General features: G+C 35.3%; 1 protein-coding gene across 1 annotated transcript; it reads left to right on the plus strand.

Moving 5' to 3' along the window:
* The first annotated feature begins 3,903 nt into the window (after positions 1-3,903).
* Positions 3,904-11,262, plus strand: LOC120333689 (septin-2B-like). Its single transcript, XM_039401017.2, has 9 exons — positions 3,904-4,118; positions 5,240-5,345; positions 6,072-6,282; positions 7,372-7,506; positions 7,596-7,815; positions 8,265-8,410; positions 8,963-9,058; positions 9,617-9,674; positions 10,167-11,262. The coding sequence occupies exons 2-9, from the start codon at positions 5,336-5,338 to the stop codon at positions 10,269-10,271; spliced, it is 981 nt and encodes a 326-aa protein (XP_039256951.2). The 5' UTR covers positions 3,904-4,118; positions 5,240-5,335; the 3' UTR covers positions 10,272-11,262.
* Positions 11,263-22,305: the final 11,043 nt, after the last annotated feature.

Here is a 22,305-nt window from a genome sequence, read left to right on the forward strand (position 1 = left end):
TCAATACGACTTTATCTGGTATTTAATGATAAACGAATGTGTTGAAGATTTATAAATTTACTACTATTGACAGGTGCCAGAGACCCAGGCAGCAATGGCATTTTGCGTTGAAGTCGTGGTTCGCATTTTTTGTCGGTTTGATTTACCCATACAAAATATATTTCGTCTAAATATCGTTGAGGCCCAAGCCATTTCATACCCACAACACTTCCACATCTTGCGTTTCACGTTGGGCACTTTCCATCTTGGCGAATTTTGCGTCTTGACGTTTACTCATTTTCTTTATGCCTTCCTTCCCATGCGGCGCAGGAAAAATTTCAGATCAACGAAACCAACACAAAAAAGACAATAAAATAAAATTTATATGAATCTCTCAAAACTACTAAGCTCACATCAGTCGAGTTCGAGTCTGCTTTTTCAGCTCTTATCTGTTTTTCAAATTAGCTCAGGAACCGTATCAATTTAATATCGGTATGCTACCGGTGCCCTGTTTTTGTCATGCTTTTTATTTTAAGGGTGAAAATCCCTATCTCGAAACTTGGTGAAAATCCCATCCCTACCAAAGGCTGCCTTCAGCTGAGAATGCGTTATGCGTGATTGACTGTGCGTTTCTCCCAACCGTTTTATCGTTTGTACGAAAATAGGCGTGGACGTCAGAACGTCAGGTTATTTTGTTGCTGTTTTTGTATTGCGTTTTGCGCGAAGTCGGTGCATATTTCTGGATTCAAGCGTTTTATGCAAGTTATTATTAAATTACTGAGCAATGGCGGGTAAGAAATTTTTTTAATACGCATATCGGTCTAATACATAAAATACGTTACGGTACCGGTATTTCATCCAACTGTCCAACCAGCAAACTCATGAAACTGATTAATCTGTTTAACTGTCTAATGCGATACCGCAACGCACTGCCAGACTGCAGTAATAGCAGTCTTATTTCATGTAACATTCAGACATTTGACATCAATGAAAATTAGCATTGTTTTGCTGTTAAACTGTTTCTAGTTATTTAGACACAAACAATTTGAGACAAGTTGAATAAAACATTTGAAATATTTTAAGAAAATTTAAAAACAAGCCAATCTTGTTTTAGTGTTTGGGTACCTAATACTGTAATAAGATATGAGATATCGCCAGTTTTGACTGTGTTTGAAAGAATATACCGGTACTGATATAGTTTCATTCTTCGTCATTATTATTACTTCAGTACCGGTACCGGTACCGTAGTACTGGTAAATTTTATGTTTATAATATTAACGATAATGATTAGCTTGCGGCTGAGAGCTGGAGAGAGAAAATTTCATATTCATGACAATTCTGGTGTTTCAGTTCCTTAGAATTACTGAATTATGGATTACTGGATTAATTCACGATTGCTGTTATCAAATGTTGTCTGGTACTGCTGTACTGACAGACCGGTATATCAGTACAGCAGTATAGGGTCTACTGCTGTTATATTGCTCGGCAGTGTGACGCATATTGCTAAGCGTTACAGTTGGGCACAGTTTCAATTTTTCCCAACATTTGGTTCAATAACTCTATTTGTTTATGAAATGCGGGTGTCTGTCACGAGGATTGATATGTCAGATCTCGTCATGCTCCCCCGGATAAATATATAAATCCTATTGTAATATGGCAATTCTTGACTTCCAGCTTGAAATTCATTCTACCTGTCTTCCAGATCTCTTTTTGCCTATGAGTCAGTGAGTCCTCTCATACAGTCATAAGTATTTATAGAAAGTCGGTGGGATTTTGTGTATCGTGCTTCTCATGATCTGCCACAAAAACCATGTCGCTTTCTGCCCATTTCACAATATCATCATCTTGATTCTTAATAATAACTAGAACGAAGCGATATTATGCTACCAGGTAGCGTTCATGTGATGTAATGATAACTACAAACCCCTAAGTGTTTTTTAAGGGAGCGTGATAAATTGAAGAGAGGCGTAATCTGAAATATCATGAATAACTTTCAGAAGAAAGAATGTGATTCACCAAAATAAAAAGAAGTTTTCCAGTACCACTATGTTAGAGATTTTTTATTAAAAAATAATGGGTGAAAACAAGTTCAGCTCAGGAGGGCTGCTGATGCGTTATGTGAAATTTATTAAAGAATTAACTGGTAAAACAATAATTGCGCTTAATAAACCTCTGAACTTTCCAGATATGCCTTGTTGCATTTGCAGAATTGATTGTTCACTATTCTAATATCTTTAAGTATGGATTAAATTGGATTATTGTATGTTTACTTCTCTACTGTATGCTTATTTTCTATGCAGCAGAGTTGCTTGCTCTAAAAAGGAAAAAAATCATTGCCTTGCTACCATTGATAATCCTATACTAGTTTCACCAGTAATTTAGATAAATGTTATGAAATTGTTTTTACTTGGCTATTTTATTCATTTTTATTCAAATGGTTTGTCTATGATATCTCTGGGCCACTGAAGTACTGTATTTTTATTTTTTTTACCAAAATATGAAAAATAGAATGTTTGAAATTTTACCTTATTAAGCTACAATGCACCATATGGTAGGCCTATATCAAATTTGTTCTATTTATAGAAACTGATTAATTGGTATGACCACCTACTAATTGCCATCCAATCACTGAAGTCTGTTTATTCCTAAATTTTGTGCATATTTACATTTTATACATTTTTTCTATTGCAACTGATATATACTATTTTTTTTTTCCATATTGTTACTTTGATCTCCTGAATCTACAGAACCTAAGGTATGATTTTTTTTACTTATCGTAAATAAGGCTCTTGCCTAATTAAGAATGAAGCTTGCCAAATTCAAATGATTCTGTTGATTTTCTCTTTTTATTTGAAGTGGACCTCATTTCCTGCTCTAAAGGATAATTCCAAATATCTAAAATAAAATACACATTAAAGTAATATTATTTATTTAGAGAGGAAATGATAGATTATTATTGTGCATGACTTTCTACATTTTCTTTTGTGAAAAAACATAATGAAATGCTTATTTCGGTTTCTTATCAAGTCAGAAAACATATGCATCACAGCATGTTTATTTAGATAGTAGCCATGTAGTTTTAAGCCCACTCTCTATCCATGGCTTATGCTCTTCTAGAGAATTTTTCCTGAATAGATCAAGCAGTAAAATATATATCAGTAAATTGCATGCTGACAATCTGTAGATGTGTTTTTGATTTTCTTGGGTGTGCTAGCTTGCTGAAAATGCAGATGTGTGAAATTTATATGATTTCCAGTCTCTCTCTCTTATATTTGTTGACTTTATTATTTTGAATGGTTTATTTCATCAAAATGTTCTGGGCTAATTTTGATATATTCTTGTCGTTTGTTTTACTGAGCTATCATATTGTGTAACGTTCGCTGTATCCTAAATTTTAATTTGTCTTGTTTCACCAGTAAAGCTAATTGTTACTTGACACGTCTTGTGGTGTTTTTCTAAGTCATAATTGGAAACGTTTGTAGGAAACACATTTATAAAAAGAATTTTCATTTTATGCACATAATTCATGTTTCATAATTCATACTGTTTATTTGAAATTTACACGGAAAGATATAAAAGACATCAGGTTTAATACATGTGCCCAATTTTCAGAACTCTAAAAATTATTCAATGTTATTACCGGTACATTAAGTTTAGACAAATATTATCGTAACTATTTTTTGTAAATTCCTTTCAATTGAATGCAATATTTTCTTCAAAAAGTTTAAAGTTCAATTAAATTAAATTATTTGGAACAATATTTTCACAAGATTGCTCGTTAACTCTGATTTGATCTCAAAATCAGTTTGCAATTCTAAGAAACAGTTTTGATGTTGAAATTGATAACTTTATGGATGAAATGGGAGCTAAATTTGTATGGGCTTAAATATTTAATTTGTTTCATCATCTTTTTAATTCTCACGATTCATTCCATATGTTTCATTACACTCAACTTCGAGTTACACAATTCATCTTTGTGTGTTCAAACAATGTACAAATAAAAATTTTGATATTATTAATTACTTTATGTAAATGTTTAATCTCTGCTTCTGCAGTACAGCGCTGCCTCCGAAATACGAAAGAAATATGAGGCGTATGCCCCGACGAAAGAAAGTAGGGAAGATCCTTCCAAATTCAAGGTTTGTCAAGAGTATCATGAAGTATGGACTTACCTGCTAGCATTGAGTCTGATACTGTACAAATCCCAATTTAGTACACATTTTCATTAGAGTATTTGATACAATGTTGTTAATGTTACGTACCGTAATTGATTTATGTAATGATTTTATAGACATTGATAACAGTGTAGCTGCTTAATGTAATTTCTGTTTTAAATTGTTATTATGTTTATTCGAGAAAAGAATAACACCACTTAAAACATTCTTGAAAGTGGCTTAATCATGGCCAATTTTTCATTAATAGTGATGTTTGCTGTGAAATTCTCTGTGAAATAATATAGTGTAACTTATATTTGAAATTAGTTTATTAGTTGGAGGAAATCAGGTTATTGGTTACAAATAAACAAAGCTGCAAATAAGCATCCCTAAAGTGAACCCCAATGGCTTCAGTTGAAGTATAGGAGAATTCAAAACAATCCATCAAATATATCTTCTATCTTCTTTATTTACTGCTTAAATCTTGCCTGAACAAAAATATGGATTAATCCATTCCATATAGTATTTCACAACAGCACTGATTTGCAAAAGAATCTGACAGAGTCTTATTTATATTTTGTAGAATCCTAACATAAATAAGTTTTTTTCGGAAATTGTAATTTGCAAGCCAATATCTAAGTAGAAACATAATTTACTTGTTATGAACTGGTGGTGGATTTATTTTGGTGAAAGGATTTCCTGCGTGTTTGTGGTTTTATTTTGATTGAATTTTTCCTTTTCGCATGGATTGTGTTGTGACGAACTCATTTATTTATTGTTTTGAAATATATTTCGAAATCTATATTAAATAATTCAAATAATCTTTCAAGGATATACCTATGAAAGTTTATCAATTCTATAATTCAGCTTAAAAACAATTTTCTGCCTTCTAGCCAATTGTTTGTGGCAGTGATTGCTGAGCATGTGACATACATGAATCATGCCTCAATGATTACTGTACCATACTTGGTATAGTTTCGCTAACCAAATTGCTGCAAACCACTGGTGGGCATTTTAATCTGCTGAAACTAATGCAGCGGGTGATGGTATTTTTATTCAATATGTGTTGTCTTTTATGTTCAAATTTCCATGCTATTTTATTACAGTTTACCAACCCAGAAACTGCTGGCTATGTTGGATTTGCAAATCTGCCAAACCAAGTACATAGGAAATCTGTGAAAAAGGGATTTGAATTCACTCTTATGGTGGTTGGTAAGTCATTATCCATGAAGCAGACTATTTTGTTATTACAGAATCCTGCTTCATTAATCTTATTGGTTATTGCTTATTTTTTTTTTAATAATATAACATTTGACATCCACCGTAGCAATAGTAAAATATTCTATAAAGAGAAGGAAATGGTCTGAACTTCAATTGAATTGCCATTGAAGTGCTAAGAGGAAACAAGGCCTACTTCTACCAACATTAATATTGTCGTACTTATTAGTTACTCTCATTGAAATTTTTTGAGAGAGAGATTTAATTTCTAATTTTATCAAAGAGATAGAGGCCCTACCTGATATTTTAAGAAATGCTGAAATATTGCTTAATCACATAGCTTTGAATAGAATGTTTCATTTTGGTCTTAAAGTGTATTCTACAAACTAAAAGTACAAAGTAACTCTTAACTACTTTGTGCATGTAGTCGATTCAACGAAGCTGTATGCCTGTATCTAATGAATACAATTAAAATAAGTGAGTCTGTAAGAATATTATGTACGAAAGGAATCTTACAACAAAAAATTATTTTGAATTTAACTCGAAAAATATCATTATCTGCTGCACGTTTATTCCTAAATTTTATTCGAAAATTATCTTCAACCTTGATTTCATCATTTTCAAATTTCATTGCTGTATATTGATTGCAACAAAATCAAATTCTACACCTGATATTGTTTGCTAGAGCTGATGTAAAATGAATTGCATTTTTTTTCCCAGGTGAATCTGGTCTGGGCAAATCAACTTTAGTGAACAGCCTTTTCTTGACTGATTTATATCCAGAGAGGACAATTCCTGCTGCTGCTGATAAAATCAATCAAACAGTCAAAATTGATGCAAGTACGGTTGAAATTGAAGAAAGGGGAGTCAAACTAAGACTGACAGTGGTAGACACTCCTGGATATGGGGATGCATTGGATTGTTCAGATTGGTAAAAATTAATTTCTATGTTTTCAGGATTAGGATTATTTGTTTTAAGTCTTGTTCAATGTCTGTGTAAATTAAAGCTTTCAATCAATCCCTAATTGGTGACGATGTGACAATTTCATTTTTTTGTCTGATTTATTCCAAAGGCTTTCATAGACTCAGCAAGAATTGTTGAATTAATATTACAAATTGCACACAGTCACCATCAGACTAGTGATCTCCTCTTTTAATATCTTTATCATAACCTTTTTGTTAGACTGAAACATTCAATAGAATTTCAGATTTATTTGATTCATATGTTAGCTATGTGTACATGATGGCGAACAATATTACGTTGTCCATTACCTAAAACAATGCAAATGTTCACTGTAAGTTCCTACTTTTACAGATAAACTGAAAGGTAATGCGGGAATATTTCTATCTTGGAAAACAATATGCCCTTTCTGTATACATTGAGTACTTTTATCCCCAGGCAAAAACATGAGAACCAATATTTTCAAATATCAAGTTCATCAACATATATATTCGTCGACATATGACAAGGACATAATGTCCTATACACTAGCTAAATTTAATAGAGTGTAAAAATTTAGACAATCTACTCTTTTACAGCATCATAAGGGTCATAAATACCTCTTTGGTGTTGTGTAGATATTGCTGGAGGGCATAGTCTCAGTATTTGAAATCATTTTGATTGATAGGCACTGCATCGTCGAGGCACTGCATCGTCGGAGCAGGAATAAAAAAAAGTGCTGTGGTACTCATAAAATATTTCAACCATTCTGGCAAATGAAGGCATTTTTTCCATGACTCCATGATTACACTCTTCTAGATTAATCATGGGAAGTATAAAGAGATCAGAAGGATTCGAAATTTTTCTGGTATACCAGAAGTTTATCATATCCAATCACTTCATCACTAGGTTGTGATAGCGAAATAATATCTCAATGCCCTGAATGCAATACCATCACATATTTATCTATTCTATGTGGATTTAGCATTACTGTAAAAGACTTCTCTTTAAATCAAATTCAGTCGATTTAGATGTAGAAATCTGTCCCATTTTTACCACAAAAATATTTTTTTATTCTAGTTTCAAGCCCATTATACAGTACATTGATGATCAGTTTGAACGTTATCTCCACGACGAGAGTGGTTTGAATAGACGTCACATTATAGATAATCGAGTACATAGTTGCTTCTATTTCATTTCGCCTGCGGGTCATGGGTAAGTTATGTTACAGACATGTATTTATGCAAATATATTCAGATTGAAATCGATACTAAAAGATGTTGTGTTTTTTTTAAATAAAAAAGCCTGAAGCCTCTTGATGTTGAATTCATGAAAGCCTTACACAATCGTGTCAATATAGTACCAGTGATAGCCAAAGCTGACACCTTGACAATGGCAGAAGTGAAAAGGTTGAAGCAGAGGATCTTAGAGGAGATCGCTTCTCATGGAATTCAAATTTACCAACTTCCTGATGCAGATGACGATGAGGACGAGGAGTTTAAAGAACAGACCAGACTTCTTCGAGTAAGATAGGTTTTTCATATTTAACCCTAAAAAGAGGAAAGACGATAAGACGGCTTCATCATTCGGCGTACCACAGCCTCTTTTATGGGATTAGTTAGCCAGTTGTTTGATCGGATGCATGGATGATGGAGAAAGCCTTAACCAACCAGGGTTATGTGAAAACCACCCTACAACGAGAAATCCTCGGACACATATTTATCCCCCCTCAGAATTCGAACCTACGAACCCATGCTGGGTAACCAAGAGGTGCGGTGCCAATAGTATTCCTAATGCTTAGCATGATTCGTCAACCGCCAATTCAAATAAAATTGTTTAAATCTTTTGGAGACTATGCCAATGTCCAATAATTAGTATCCTTATCTTTGGGCTATTTTTCTTCAAATTAAGATAATAGTTTGTATAAAATAAGCTTTTTTTAGTTTTCTTAATATGTTGTTTCTATTTTATAGGAAAGCATTCCATTTGCTGTTGTTGGGTCAACACAATTGATTGAAGTCAAAGGCAAAAAGGTCAGGGGTCGTCTGTATCCGTGGGGAGTTGTCGAAGTCGAAAATCCAGAACATTGCGATTTCCTGAAACTCAGAACCATGCTCATGTAAGATTGTGAAGTTTCAAAGTTCAACGATTTAAGAGTTATTAATCTTCCAACAATATGTTCTTCAACCCTTTTTTGGGGGTATTATATACTAGTTAAGGTTATGATTTACGATGTTTATTAAATCGAGTTCATCTAACTCAAGATTGGGCAAGGTTTTTGGACTTAGACTGGCGGGCCGTGTAAGTGTAACGTAAAAAGTTACATTTTATGAACAACATTTACAGTGTTACGAAAGCGAAAGTGGAAACATTAAGCCTCATGCCAAAACTAAATTTAAACGAAATCTGAACAAATTCTGCGAGTTATTTTTAACTAAACTAAACATCAAAATTCGGTTGTGGCAGCATCGGCTGGGTCAGATTGAATTACCCAACAGGCCGGATTTGGCCCACGGGCCATAGTTTGCCCATGACAGGCCCATTCACTATTTGTTCAAGTTACATCTTCTTTTGTCTGGAGAAGTTAGACTTTCATTTTGTAGAATGAGATCATTTTAATTTGACTAATTATTATACGTACTGTGATTTATATTGCATATCACTATTGCAGAACACACATGCAAGATTTGCAAGAAGTTACCCATGATCTTCATTATGAAAACTTCCGTGCACAGAGACTTAAGCATAAAGAAGGAAGTGCTGAAGAGTAAGTAGAATACATGATTTGAATAAATATAGTTTTTAAATTGATAAAACATTAATATTGAATTGATTAGTATTCTGCTCATTCAGTGGTAGGAGAGTGGTATTGGATCAGTTACAAATGAAATTGTACATACAAGTAAATAATTATCTAAAAAAGTACTATGTTTGTTAATTTGATCAAGTAGTATCAAACTGCAATTTCTTTGAGAACGCAATCGATTTTGCTTACATTTAGTCATCTTTATGATGATATACAACACTAGCTCAGATTGATTACATTACACAGCTAAACTAGGTAATCATGGATGAGTATACAGTCATTTACTAAGCTTTATAATGTGGTATTATCTCTATTTCCTAGCGCGAGTTGGTTTCTTGCACAAATTTCAATGACACTTTAGTTTATTTTTGATCCAATGGTTTAAACTGTGTCACTGTTTGTCCCTCTGAGAGTGATAATCTTATTTGTCACATTGATTTGTGAAACTCTTTTGATCCCTTTGGGAGACTGACAAAATTTAAACGGATTTGATTTTAAATATTTAAAATTTTCTTACAGGCCTGAAGATCCATCTCTCTCACAAAAAGATAAAATTTTGTTGCAGAAAGACGCAGAGGTAACATTTGTTTTTTAGAAGATTTATGTTTGTATACGAAGCTAGATTTAGAAACATGTAATTTGATGATTCAAAGTATTTTTCATTAAAATATTATATATTTACAAATAGTCCCTATTTTCCTGTTTGTCCATGTTCATTATCTGTGAATTTCATGCCTTTGCAAAAACAAGCTGAGAATGCCGCAAGTATGGTTGTTCCCACTTTGGTAACTTGGCATATGTAGTTCATCACCACGTGGTCATCATATCAACCAAGCATAGTACAAGACTTGAATATTTTTTGGTCTTCACTAATATTTACTTTTTTGTTCTGTTTATGGATTGCTATTACCAGGATCATTTTTTAAGTTACCACTGACGAAAATTACCTCCTAAACTTTACAGTAGTGGTTAATAGAAGTTTCAGAAATTATTTCAATTAAGCATTTTTTTGAATTCCCTTAGTCAGTTTCTTATATCATTTTATATAAACCCTTTTCCTAATTAACAGCTTCGTCAAATGCAACAAATGCTGGCTCGTATGCAAGCACAGATGAAAGCTCAACAAAAACAACCAAGCCCAGGAGGAGGAAAAATGCAATCACATCAAGTTTAATGAAGAAGATATGTCATAGTTTACTCAATAATGACATGGTGTGGGCTTCATTATCTTAAATATAATTTAGTCTTCAAGAGTTGCTGTTAAAGATAGATTCAGCATGAACACTTCATTAAAATATATCATTATATCTACCACCATTTATATTTATAACCAAGAATTACAAAGATTGATATTTGAATCAGTATTTTCATTCCAAAATTATATGAAACATACATGTGTCCTTACCTTACACAGGTCATGTTGACACAAAGCACAAATGTGATATACAAGAACAATAAAAATGTTTTTTTAAGAGAAGTCTCACAAGTTTGTTTGAAGAATAAATGTTTGCACAGATTTTTGGTGTTGGTTGTCCAATGTAGTAAAAACTGAAATTAATCTGCGCTTTGTTTTGATGTAATATTTCTTACTGCCTTAAATCACATATTATTAAACAATTGTAAATTTGATTTGGCTTCTTTTCCTGCTTGATCGTTTAATACCCTTAATATCAAATGCTCTTTTAGTTATATTCTGTTTCGTGTTTTGTTTTTTTGAATTTGTGCAGTATGCTAATGTCGATACCGAAACTCAAATGAAGGTTGACGGCAGTTGAACGTTTTATTTTTATGTATATCATCCTAAATAATATCTGGAACAGGGCAAATCAATTTTGATGTGGCTTTAAATTTTTCGTACTCTTTGTTTCTTGAAATATGCCTTCCTTTGCAACGAAACACATTGACTCTATTTCAGGAAGGCCGGTTTTTGTATGTTAACGCATTGGTCATTCGTCGATGCCCTTATTTTTTCATCTAATAAAGATATATGGAACATAACTAACCCAAACTTTTATTTGCATCCCTCATAGATGTTTTAAATGCTCATTTAATGAGCATTCAGTTTTCACCTACTGCCAAGAACCATTAGTGTTCTGTGTGCATAATTTTGAGAAAATTCTTGCCCAAAGAGTTTCATTGTAATAAATAACATAAAATTGTACAAATTGCTGTATATTTCGATTGGGTGGTTGACATATCTATCTAAAGGTTCGTTAGGGACGATTTTGACAACGCTTTGCTGATTGTTTGGCTGGTTCTGTTAGTGAAGATATTACTCAGCTCCTGTCACTGGGATTTCTGAGTCAATAACTACTCATGCTTTTGCACTGGTGTACACCTAAAATACAAGGGATATGTGCAAAATGTCTGGTTTGAGTGAGTCAACAGTTTTGCTTCCTACTGACCCCAAACGTAGTTCGTTAGAATTCATATGAGACGAGCATATAACTAGACCAGCGTTTCCCAAACTGTGTTCCGTGGAAAAAATATCAAAATTACGACTAAATTGGACGCCATGGCGATCTCGGGATCGTGAATATGTCGCCCAACTGGCGACCGTTCAACATTGCGTCACCGTCGGTCCAAAGCGGACTACTTTAGGAGGGTAGCGGCATTTTCGTTAACCTTCTTTTTCCATCTCTGCCTGATTTAACTTTGAAATGCTGAAAAATCACTCATGTTCGATAAACTCAATTATTGTACGTCTTTTCTTTCAATTGATTTATTTTTACTGTTTATCTGTACAATATTTTATGCACGACTGAAATAAATATCTTATTCAGCAATTAAATGGACCTCTGCTCGCAAAATTGCAGCAAGTACTTCTATCCCCGTTGCTACGTAACATTAGTGGAAAACACTACGTAATAGAAAGTAAACGACTTAGAGAAGCAAAATGAATATATTGATTCATATACACAGCATTTAAAATAAGAAACAATGAAACATTTATGATAAATACAATATGTAAAATATTAAACTATATTTTAGTTAAGTTTAACACAATTCTGTTAGTTTTCGCGCCGCATTTGGCTACTCGCCGCGTCGCACTACTGCGCCGCGGTGCACCCTTTGGGAACCATTGCATTACATCAGGGTGGTCCGAACTGCGGCCCGCAAAATAGCGTACACTACTAAATCATTGGCAGATATTTGTGTTTATTAGCAGAAAAAAATTGATTTATATTTAAACTATTCCAACTGGGAATAGTTCTTTTCCCAACCCTGATGTCGGGATTGATGTTTGTTGAAATCACGAAATTTTTATTGTTATATCTATAAACGTCAAGACGGTAGCTATATGGAGATGAGCAAATGACGTCCTGTTATTAGCAGAAAAAATTTGATCTATATTTAAACTATTCCAACTGAGAATAGTTCTTTTCCCAATCCTGATGTCGGGATTGATGTTTGTTAAAATCACGAAATTTTATTATTGTATCTATAAACGTCAAGACGGTAGCTATATGAAAATGAGCAAATGACGTCCTGTGATCGGTAAGAAGGTAATAAATTGTCTTGTGCAGACAGGACCAATCCGATCAGATGAGCTCGCGTCAGGTAACTCCTCATTTGAAGAGACGATTTGCGCCTTATTTTATTCAAAACACTCCTTTATTTTCCATGTGTTGCCCATGTGACAGCAGTTAGCTGTCTGCAGAGCTGACTTAGCGCCGCGCAATCCAGTCTTCTTTATCTGGGTCCGAGGTCCCAACTTAGACGGACTTGGTTGTTTTTTTGGCGGTAGCACTAGACCTGCTCTCACTACAATTATTATATCCATCGTACAATGAATGTAGAAAAAAGATGACCGAAGTAAACTGAGAGTAAACGCATTTCTTTACCCACAACAACGTTAAACCACAGTGTCTGGTGTGTGTTTCAAATAATATCTGTCACGAAAGAATATAATTTAAAGCGATATTACAAAACCAAACAAGAGAAAAGATACCGAAAATACCACGATATTTCTCGGGAAGCAATTTTAGAATAACTAAAGGCTTTATAGAGTTTCCTTAAAAACTGATCAAAACGGTAAACTCTCATTGTTAAATATATAAAGTAAGTAAACTTGAATAAAATGTTTTGATTACACTTGGGTTCTCTCCGTCTGCGGCCCGCGAGACCTTCTAAAAAGTTTTTTCGGCCCTTCAACCTTGGACCATTACATCATTTTTTTTTTTTTTATCAATTTTAACTTTTTATTCTTGGTGTTCCGCAACGAGATAAAAGGCGCAAGTGTTCCGTGGCCAAAAAAAGTTTGTGAAACACTGAACTAGACTATCATCTTTCATATTTACCCTCGGGCACGGTGGGACGAACAACGTTCAGTCACGTAGCGAACTACGGTATTTTGTTCGGTAACCAGTTCATTTTATATGATGGAATAGTTGAAAGTTCCTTCTTTCTGTTGTCAGGGCATCATAGTGGAGGCCGTGACTGACAGATGATCGCCCTACACTAGAAAGGGGTCAAGCAATCCCTGAAATAAGCATTCGCCGCAGTCCGTTCGCTTTGCGCCCGCATATGACAGAGCATTAGCAGATTTGTGTCAAGAGGCCCAACTACGCACTCACTTTTCCAAAAACAGTGCTGTTTTATCGAAACTATCATCTTCCACACTTCTTCTGGTTCGGTCTTATCCTGATGGTCAGACGAACGTCGCTCTTTTTAATCTTATGCATAGGTACATTTGTATTGTATAGTAACGACTTAGATCCACACCTGTTTTAATACTCATTCCAAGTATCTTGCAGTCCAGAAGCTCTAACTAAAAATGCATTGGCGATTTTGTTTATTAATCGAATATGACAACTACTAGTCAATATTTCTGATATTTGCAAACGATCCTGTGGCTTTTGCGTTTTGGAGAAATATTCACAACACATGCAATTCGAATGTCTTGTTTTAATCACCATAAAAATATTTGTTTTAATCACCATAAAAATATTTGACAATAAGCTTGCAATCTCAGTGATAATATGTATTTCTATTCTGTACAAAACCATGGAAGTTCGACTTGATACTGGAAAGTTGAATTTACCTGATTATGCGTTCAATCTCGATCAGTGGTGACAGTACATTTTTCACCCGTGAACTCACGCAGGACATTTGCACCCACCGATTTCAGTAACCGGTTATAGATTGCACCTGTCTTTTAAACTCATGGCCGTTCGCACCATTCAACATTTGCAACTGTGGACATTTGCACTCGCGAACATCCACTCCCACGTACATTTGCACCCATGGACAATATCACGCATAAACACTTGTAAGTTGTAACGCACGGATTGGAGTTTCGAAACTGCGTTACATTACCCAACCACTGTAAATTATAATCACGTCTCATACAACTCGCAATGCAAACTTGCTGTATTCAGTACTTACTCATATTCTTTAACCCCCAAACTCTTGAACGTTCAACCTCAACCCCCCAGACAATCATATACGAACTGAAAGAACTTAGTTGTAATGTACAACATGAACACACGACTGAACACTAACACTCAGTGGCGGCGCGTCAATAGGGCCAACCGGGGCATTGTTTTTTCGGTATAATGAAAAATATTCGAAAAATACCTCAATATCGGTTGCACAGACTGTCTACACTAGCCATATTCTCCCGACATGGTTCATTTTTCGCTCGCAAAGCCTTCGCCGAACGTCGACGGGGCGACGCCGATTTTGCCCCGGTTGCTCATTGTATATCGTATTCTCTCTTTTATCTTCCACTTGCCGCGTTTGTCTCGTTTGTTTTCTGTTTCTTTTACTAAATCATCGGGGCTAGCCCCGAAATTATGACGACACAATGCCGACGTTTCTTACAACAACGTGTTGACATATTCACGCATTCCTTCTCGTTCGTTGGTTGCTTGAAGAGTTGATAGTTTTCCTCGCCTTCGTTTTTGTCGCTTGTTTCGCTATTTGAATCAGTTAGAGACCTTTAGTCCATTTGCTTTCGATTTTCCACATTCCTTTTGAGCTCCTCACTTCTTTCCGGCTTCGCATTTCTTCTTAGCTAGACCTCATAATGAATAAGGTTGATGCACTACTTCGCACTCCGTTTTCGCAGCTGCCGCTGGAACAAAAATTAGAGGTACAACGTCTTGGGCCTTTTCAACCAAAAAATTGTTCACTGGAACAATCCCATGACGGAGGAAAGCGTCGGCGTACATTCTGCGCAGAAACTTGGTATAAAAAACACGAATGGTTGTGTTACAGCGAGGACAAAAATGCACTTTTTTGTTTTTATTGCCTACTTTTTGCTACCGCCCGTGACTCACGTTGATGTAAATTTGGTTTTAGAGATCTTAAACATCTTTCCGAGCGTGCCAGGGATCATCAATCTTCTATGGAGCATCTAGACCAGGGGTCGGGAACCTTTTTGGTCAAGAGAGCCCTAAAATATACATATTTTCAATTGCATTTCCGTGCGAGCCATATAACATTTCTTCACTTAATCAGGCCTGAAACGTTTACTCAAAAGTCAACACATTCCATGTCAATATACATTTAATGTGACTTCTGATGCTGCATGTTGTCGCTGCGGGCCTTGAACAGTTGCTCACATGCAGCCCAAGTTGAAATCTACGATACTCATCACCCTTTTTCGTTTAGGCATCTCCGTAGTATTTTAAAATTCTATCGCTTTGTGATGTCACAATATATGTTCCAGAATCCCGATGTTTTGTCACAATGCCTGTCTGGTAATTCTCTTACATAACATAGACATGCGCTGGGCCCGCGTTGTCAAACGTATTAGGAATTTTTTGCCAAATTTGGCCATAAAATTGTTTGAATTCTAGCAACAATAAATAGTAAGCTTAATCTTAGAATAATAGATTTTTCTGGGAGCCATATGCCGTCACCAAAAGAGCCATATATGGCTCGCGAGCCATGGGTTCCCGACCCCTGATCTAGACAATGCAGTAAAATACCGAACATTCGGAAATGTTAATATTGCAGCACAGTTGGATGAAGGACGCGCGGTTTCTATTCGTCGGCACAACCAAAACGTCGAGAAAAACCGCCATGTTTTCGGTCGATTGATAGATGTTTTGAAGTTCATTGGTTGTCACGAGACGGGCTGGCTCTTCTAATAGAGGGGTATTTTTGGATATGGTGGAATACACCGCATCCCTAGATACAGTATTGAAAGATCATCTTGGTGCCGCAACTTTTTCGAAAGGGACATCTAAGGATATCCAAAATGATTTGCTCGACTCAATGTATAAAATTTATTTACAACATTTGGCTCTGGAAATTGAGAATTGCCAGTTTCTTTCGATTCAGTCTGACGAGACAACTGACATCACGTGCATTTCCCAACTGGCTGTGATTTTTCGGTTTGTGAAAGATGGTAAACCTACCGAGAGATTTCACAGCTTTGTACCAATCCTTGATCGCACGGCTTGCGGGATATCGGCTGTACTGAAAGAAGTGTTACAGCCTTACAACGCGAAGTCAAAATTGATAGCTCAAACTTATGACGGCGCGGCAGTCATGAGTGGGTCGAAACATGGTGTTCAAGTTTATATAAGAGAAGATTTTCCTCATGCGCATTTTTTACATTGTTATGCACACCAATTTAACCTCGTTATTAAAAATATGTGTCTTGATACCCTTCTCGTCCGTATATTTTTTGCAAATTTTTCGGGGTTTTCTTCATTTTTTTCCGTTTCGCCAAAGCGCTCTGACCTCCTTCGCCAGATATGTAGCCGCCGTCTCCCAGCTTGTGCACCAACACGTTGGAACTTCCAATCACGCGTGGTGCAGGGCGTGTCCGAAATTAGGTCTGAGCTCATTGAGTGTTTCAATGGCATTCAGAGCTCTCCGGTTTGGGACGAACGCTCTGTGAGGGAGGCGACAGGTCTAAAGCGTCTGCTAGAAGATGGTGAGTTTTCATTTTTTCTCGCTTTTTTCTCCACAATATTCTATCACGTGGATGTATTATACGGCACATTGCAGTCAAGGCTAATAGATGGAGCGTCTGTGCAGTCGTGTATTTCAGACTTCTGCGTTGCTGTATCTCGTATCCGGGAAACAATAAAATACGACGACACATGGAGTGCTTCTTTACGCCGCGGGCAAACAACGCAGCGTTTGATTTTGTCTGCAGAGGAATGCTGTGACATTCTGGTGAATCAAATAGGCGATCGTCTGCGCACTGAACACCTTGCCGCGTTCTCTTTGATGAACCCCAAAAATTTTTCAAAATTTGCACGTCAATTTCCCATCCATTTGTTGGCTACTGTCTTCAAATTTTACCCCATGATAAACGTGGGTAAATTGGGAATTGAATTGCGATGTATATACACCAATCAAACTTTTTTGAACATCACATCAACTTGCGCGCTCTATGGGTTCCTCATAGATAACACTCTAGTAACTACCTTTGCGGCGTCTGCAAAATTTCTGGACATCATTTTGACGACGCCTATTTCTTCCGCCGACGCAGAGCGAACATTCAGCACGCTGAAGCGTATTAAAACGTATCTCAGAAACACAATGAAGCAAGATAGATTAAATTCCTTGGCTGTTTTATTCATTCACAGAGACGTTATTTCTGGGATGCATGACTTCAATCAGCGCGTTATTGAGCATTTTGCTTCCAAGAAACCGCGGCGTGTTGCATATATGTTCAAGCAGTAGAAGTCTAGCAGCATATTTATCTATGAGTGAGCGACGCATGTCCTTATCTTTGCATTACCTTTCCTTTCTTCATAGTAACGTTTTAAACCTTATTTTAGGTTTTGTCTGTTTTCCCGAAGTTTCTGTTAATATGTCATGGAATTTATCTGGGTAAATATTGCCTTTCCTTTTGAAAGAGGTTTCAAAATAAACTATGTCTATATTTATTAATCCCTTGACTTGGACCGGTTTTAAAGACACTTTCTTATCGTTAAAAATTGTCGATTTTGCCGATTGGTTGTTACCGATGGAATGGTTTTTATACTCATAAAATGATGGGAGAACTTACAGCGCTCATCCTGTCCCCGTAGATGGGGTTGACTTGCCCCGCAGTAGCTTACCCGGTTGTCAAAATGACCACGCGCCGCCACTGCTAACACTCCTATTCAAAGGTGCGAATGTACATTTTTGCCAACGCCCGCGAGTGCAAATGTATGCGGGTGCAAATGTCCGTGGGTCCGAAAGTATGCAGGTGCAAATGTTTTGGTACTAATGTGAGTGCAAAGTTAATAAAACACGAGCAGTAGGCCCACCTGGTCTTTGTTGTGTGTAGCGCGAAAATCCCTATTCGTACCAGTAGGCTACATCAATGTAAATTGTAAACGATGATATCTCACAAATAGCTTGCTTTGATCATTTCCCATATATATATATTTTTGAATTGAATTTCACCTGAATACAGTATTTGGAACTTCTGCCAACAAAGCATTCAAAAGACTGTCCGACGTGCTTGCTAATAAATATTCATAGACTATTGCTGTAAATTTTACGATCATTTCCGTGACCTTGAAAAGATTCTATATCCAGAAATCACTTTTGCTCTGTAGGTTTCGGGAATTTTCAATGTCATTGGCAATCGCATCTTGCAAGTCTTCCCCCGATTATACAATCAGTTCTATATAATATGATGTGGCGATGCCACGAAAATAAGGTAAAAATACAAAAATGGACAAATTAAGTTCGTTAGTTGTGCAATAGCCTACTCGCAAAATTGCTGATTTTGGAATCATCCAAGCTGGAATTTGAGTTGGTATTGCTGATTGTTTCTATATAATTAGGGATGTAAGTTTCGAATATTTTATTTTCGGATCGAATTCCAAATCAGAATGTTTCGATTCGAATATTTCCGATTTAGTATAACATTACATTATCATTAACTTTCTTTAAATTTGGAAGAACTATAGCATAAAGTGTGATGAAATATCGATAATTATTCTAAGAATGAGTCAAGATAATAAAAAAACACATTGAATGGATGCATTAACTACCTAATATATATCTTAGAGAAAATTTATTTTTGTTACATAGAAGTACACTCAGTTATATTAACTTATTACATAAATTTATGTTTGCAAACAATACCGGATGTATAGTGATCGTTTCTACCTAAATTACTCTCCAAAATTCATCCAAATGATAAACTCCAATGAAACATGCGTTAGTACCGCTTGCGCTGTGATTTTAAAGAAAGTAAATGCTAACGAGGGAAGAATCGCAGATCTATGTTTTAAAAGGGGAATAATGTTGTTATTATAATGACATTATATAGGTAAATAAAAGAAACGTTTATATAATTTCATATTTGTAAAACTTCTTAACATTTTAAGTAGTCTAAAAAAATTGAAAGAAACCATTGGTTCCTCTAAATCTGTGACTCATATGAATTACCAGAAGTGTTAAGACTTGGAAACGCTGTAAACGGAGGTAATGACACTCATGTCGTGCCGCGGCCTATATTTCAGCCGTTGTACACCACATAATTAAACTTTCTGTATCTAGGCGTATTGCCACATTAAAATGAATACACTTTTTTTCTTTTCTCAAAATATGTGATATGTTAATATATACCTTCTATGGATAAATTGGATCTCTATATCATGCTGACGATATTGGTGGAATACAAATTAATTGCATTATGGAAATTATTCAAATATTGGAATTAAACCTTCATACATACATCATGGATTATGAATTCTATTGACTGTATAATTTGTATTATGTTAATAATCAAACATGGTGTGCTGGAAATCAATTTAATGTCAAATCCATGTAATGATATTATGAATTGGATCTCATGAATTGTTTAATTGTTACATTTTTTTAAAAGAAAAAAAAATATTTTCGACCCGGAGAGCTGGAACAGGCCTTTTTATTTAAAAGTTCGTCAAATGTGGACTACCATTATGCTAATATTGTATATGTCATATGGAATTTTATAGATTTTGATTCAAAGATAAAATCCTTCCAGCGCCCACACATGGATTGCTTTCAGTTATTATATTACTACACAAAATAGTTTCGTGAGTTTCAGAAGTTTGATATAGGAAGAATATTTTTGCACAATAACGATTCCATTTTCATGCATATCAATTGCGGTTAAGATGATGTTGAAGAACTTGTAAGAGTTTGAACATTTTATTAGTTGGTAACGCATGTTGATAATAAATAAGCACACAATTTCACCTGTCCAAAGTAAACGAAAACTAAAGTTTAGGAAGTATGAAAAAACGTAGAGCATTGCTATATCACGACTTTAACATCCAAGTTGACTCTTGGGAAAAGCGGAAACAGGTATAAAAATACAATATCACGTTGTTACAAAGCAGACATGCTGAACGTGCCTGGCTGCGATTTTCGTAGAAATTACAGGTCGGTTGGATGAAGGTCGACTAGAGTCATGACCCGCACTTGACCTTTGCCGATATTTTAGGTTTAAACTATAACTATCAAAGTTTATCATTGTCGTCAAATTTTGACCAATACCAACAGAACACAGAAAAAGAGTAAAATCAAATATATATACGGATTTTTTATAGGGAAAATATGCAACAGTTGCAATTTTTCTGAAAATTCAATCAGTCGAACTAATTTGATATCAATTCATAATGAATTTCAACCAGACTTATCTTGTAAACATAACCAAGCAAACATTGGCAAATAATATCAGAACAATATTAGCAGAGATTGTGCATTGACTTTACTCACTGAAAGTTTTGTAACACAAATGTTGGAATTAATTCATCATCGGTTTGGATACTTGATCAATGAAAAATGACTAGTATTTGTTGTTTTGTTCTGCCCAATCACGCCGTTAAGTTTTGTCTAAAAAGCATGTCTAGACACAACAATTGAGTAACTTTTTAAATTTATAATATTGAAATTTTTTATTATTCATTGTGTATTAGAAAATGTAATGCTGCAACAAATTTAGGTCCAAATTGTCGCACTGGTATAACAAAAAGTAGCGGGTGTGAACAGGACAAGGGTTAACCTCTATCGCGCTCGCGAGAAGCGAGCATTTTGCCCAGTAACCGCCCTATGGAGTAGTTAAGGCAGTTATTACTTTCAGATGTATTGACACTGGTTCCGTATTGGATTGGAAAATTCGGCTTAAACTCCAGGTTGATGCTTTCTGTTTTTTCTCACTGAGCAAGCTCTACGCCATAGCAATAATTACTAGAAATCAGTCAATAAGTGCAATCTTATCCTGAAGGCCATCATCGCGAACCGTTAAAAATACAGTAAAATCTGAAAAGTCAAATCCAAAAATAAATGAATAGCAGAAAAACAATGACTTTCACTGCACTGCAGAAGTCTCTATTGCTTTTAAACAACTTTCAATACGGTATTTTCATTCTAAATCATATGATATTGAAATATCATGAGGAAATCTGCATATAATATGAAGTTGTGAATAAACATGCCCAAAGATGTAATAAACGTTTTGAAATGACCGTAAACGTGGCTGTCACAAAACTTCTTCGAAATTTTCATGCAACTTTATGACGTAATAAACTAAAACCTTGAAACGTTGGATTAATGCGAAATATTGATTTTATGTTAGAAGTAAATCTTGTCGTTGCGCAGTCATACTTTGAAACGTGTTTTTGTGGAATCGATATTACATTATTCTTAGCGAACAAAAAGCAGTACTAGGCAAGAAAAATACTTTTATTCAGATTTAACAGGCAACAGCAAAATTGCACTTTATACCGCACGTATCAGTATCGAGAGACATTAGTATATCCAGGTTAGCGATTATGTCATCCCTTTGGATCGAAGGTGGCGCCTGTGTGATATTTCGTCGCTCTACCTTTAACAGCAGACATCTTAAAATTCCATATTATGACGTCATAATATGAACGGGTTATTGTCGACCTTTGGTGCCAAATCGCGTGAACCACTAACTTAAGTCGTTTGCTCTAATCTAATTGACTCTTTCAAACATGCATGACCCATAGATAAACCTTGAATAGTTGCCACATTACTCTTGTTTATTGGTCGATTCTTACGTGCGCACGTATTTCTATTTTCTATACTGGCTTTGACAAAATTACCTTTCAGATATTCCATTTTGTGCAATGCAAAAACTACGAGATGAAATAGACACATGCTAACAGGGTTGGGAAGGATCAGAGTTAAAGTCTGTAGAATCTAGCGATTTCGAGGTTTTGTTGTAGGCAGATAGGAATCAATGTATATTTGAATATCGGTCACCAGGCGAGTGACAAGTTTAT

Source organism: Styela clava, chromosome 15 (genome assembly GCF_964204865.1).
Source record: "Styela clava chromosome 15, kaStyClav1.hap1.2, whole genome shotgun sequence".
Lineage (NCBI taxonomy): Eukaryota > Metazoa > Chordata > Ascidiacea > Stolidobranchia > Styelidae > Styela > Styela clava.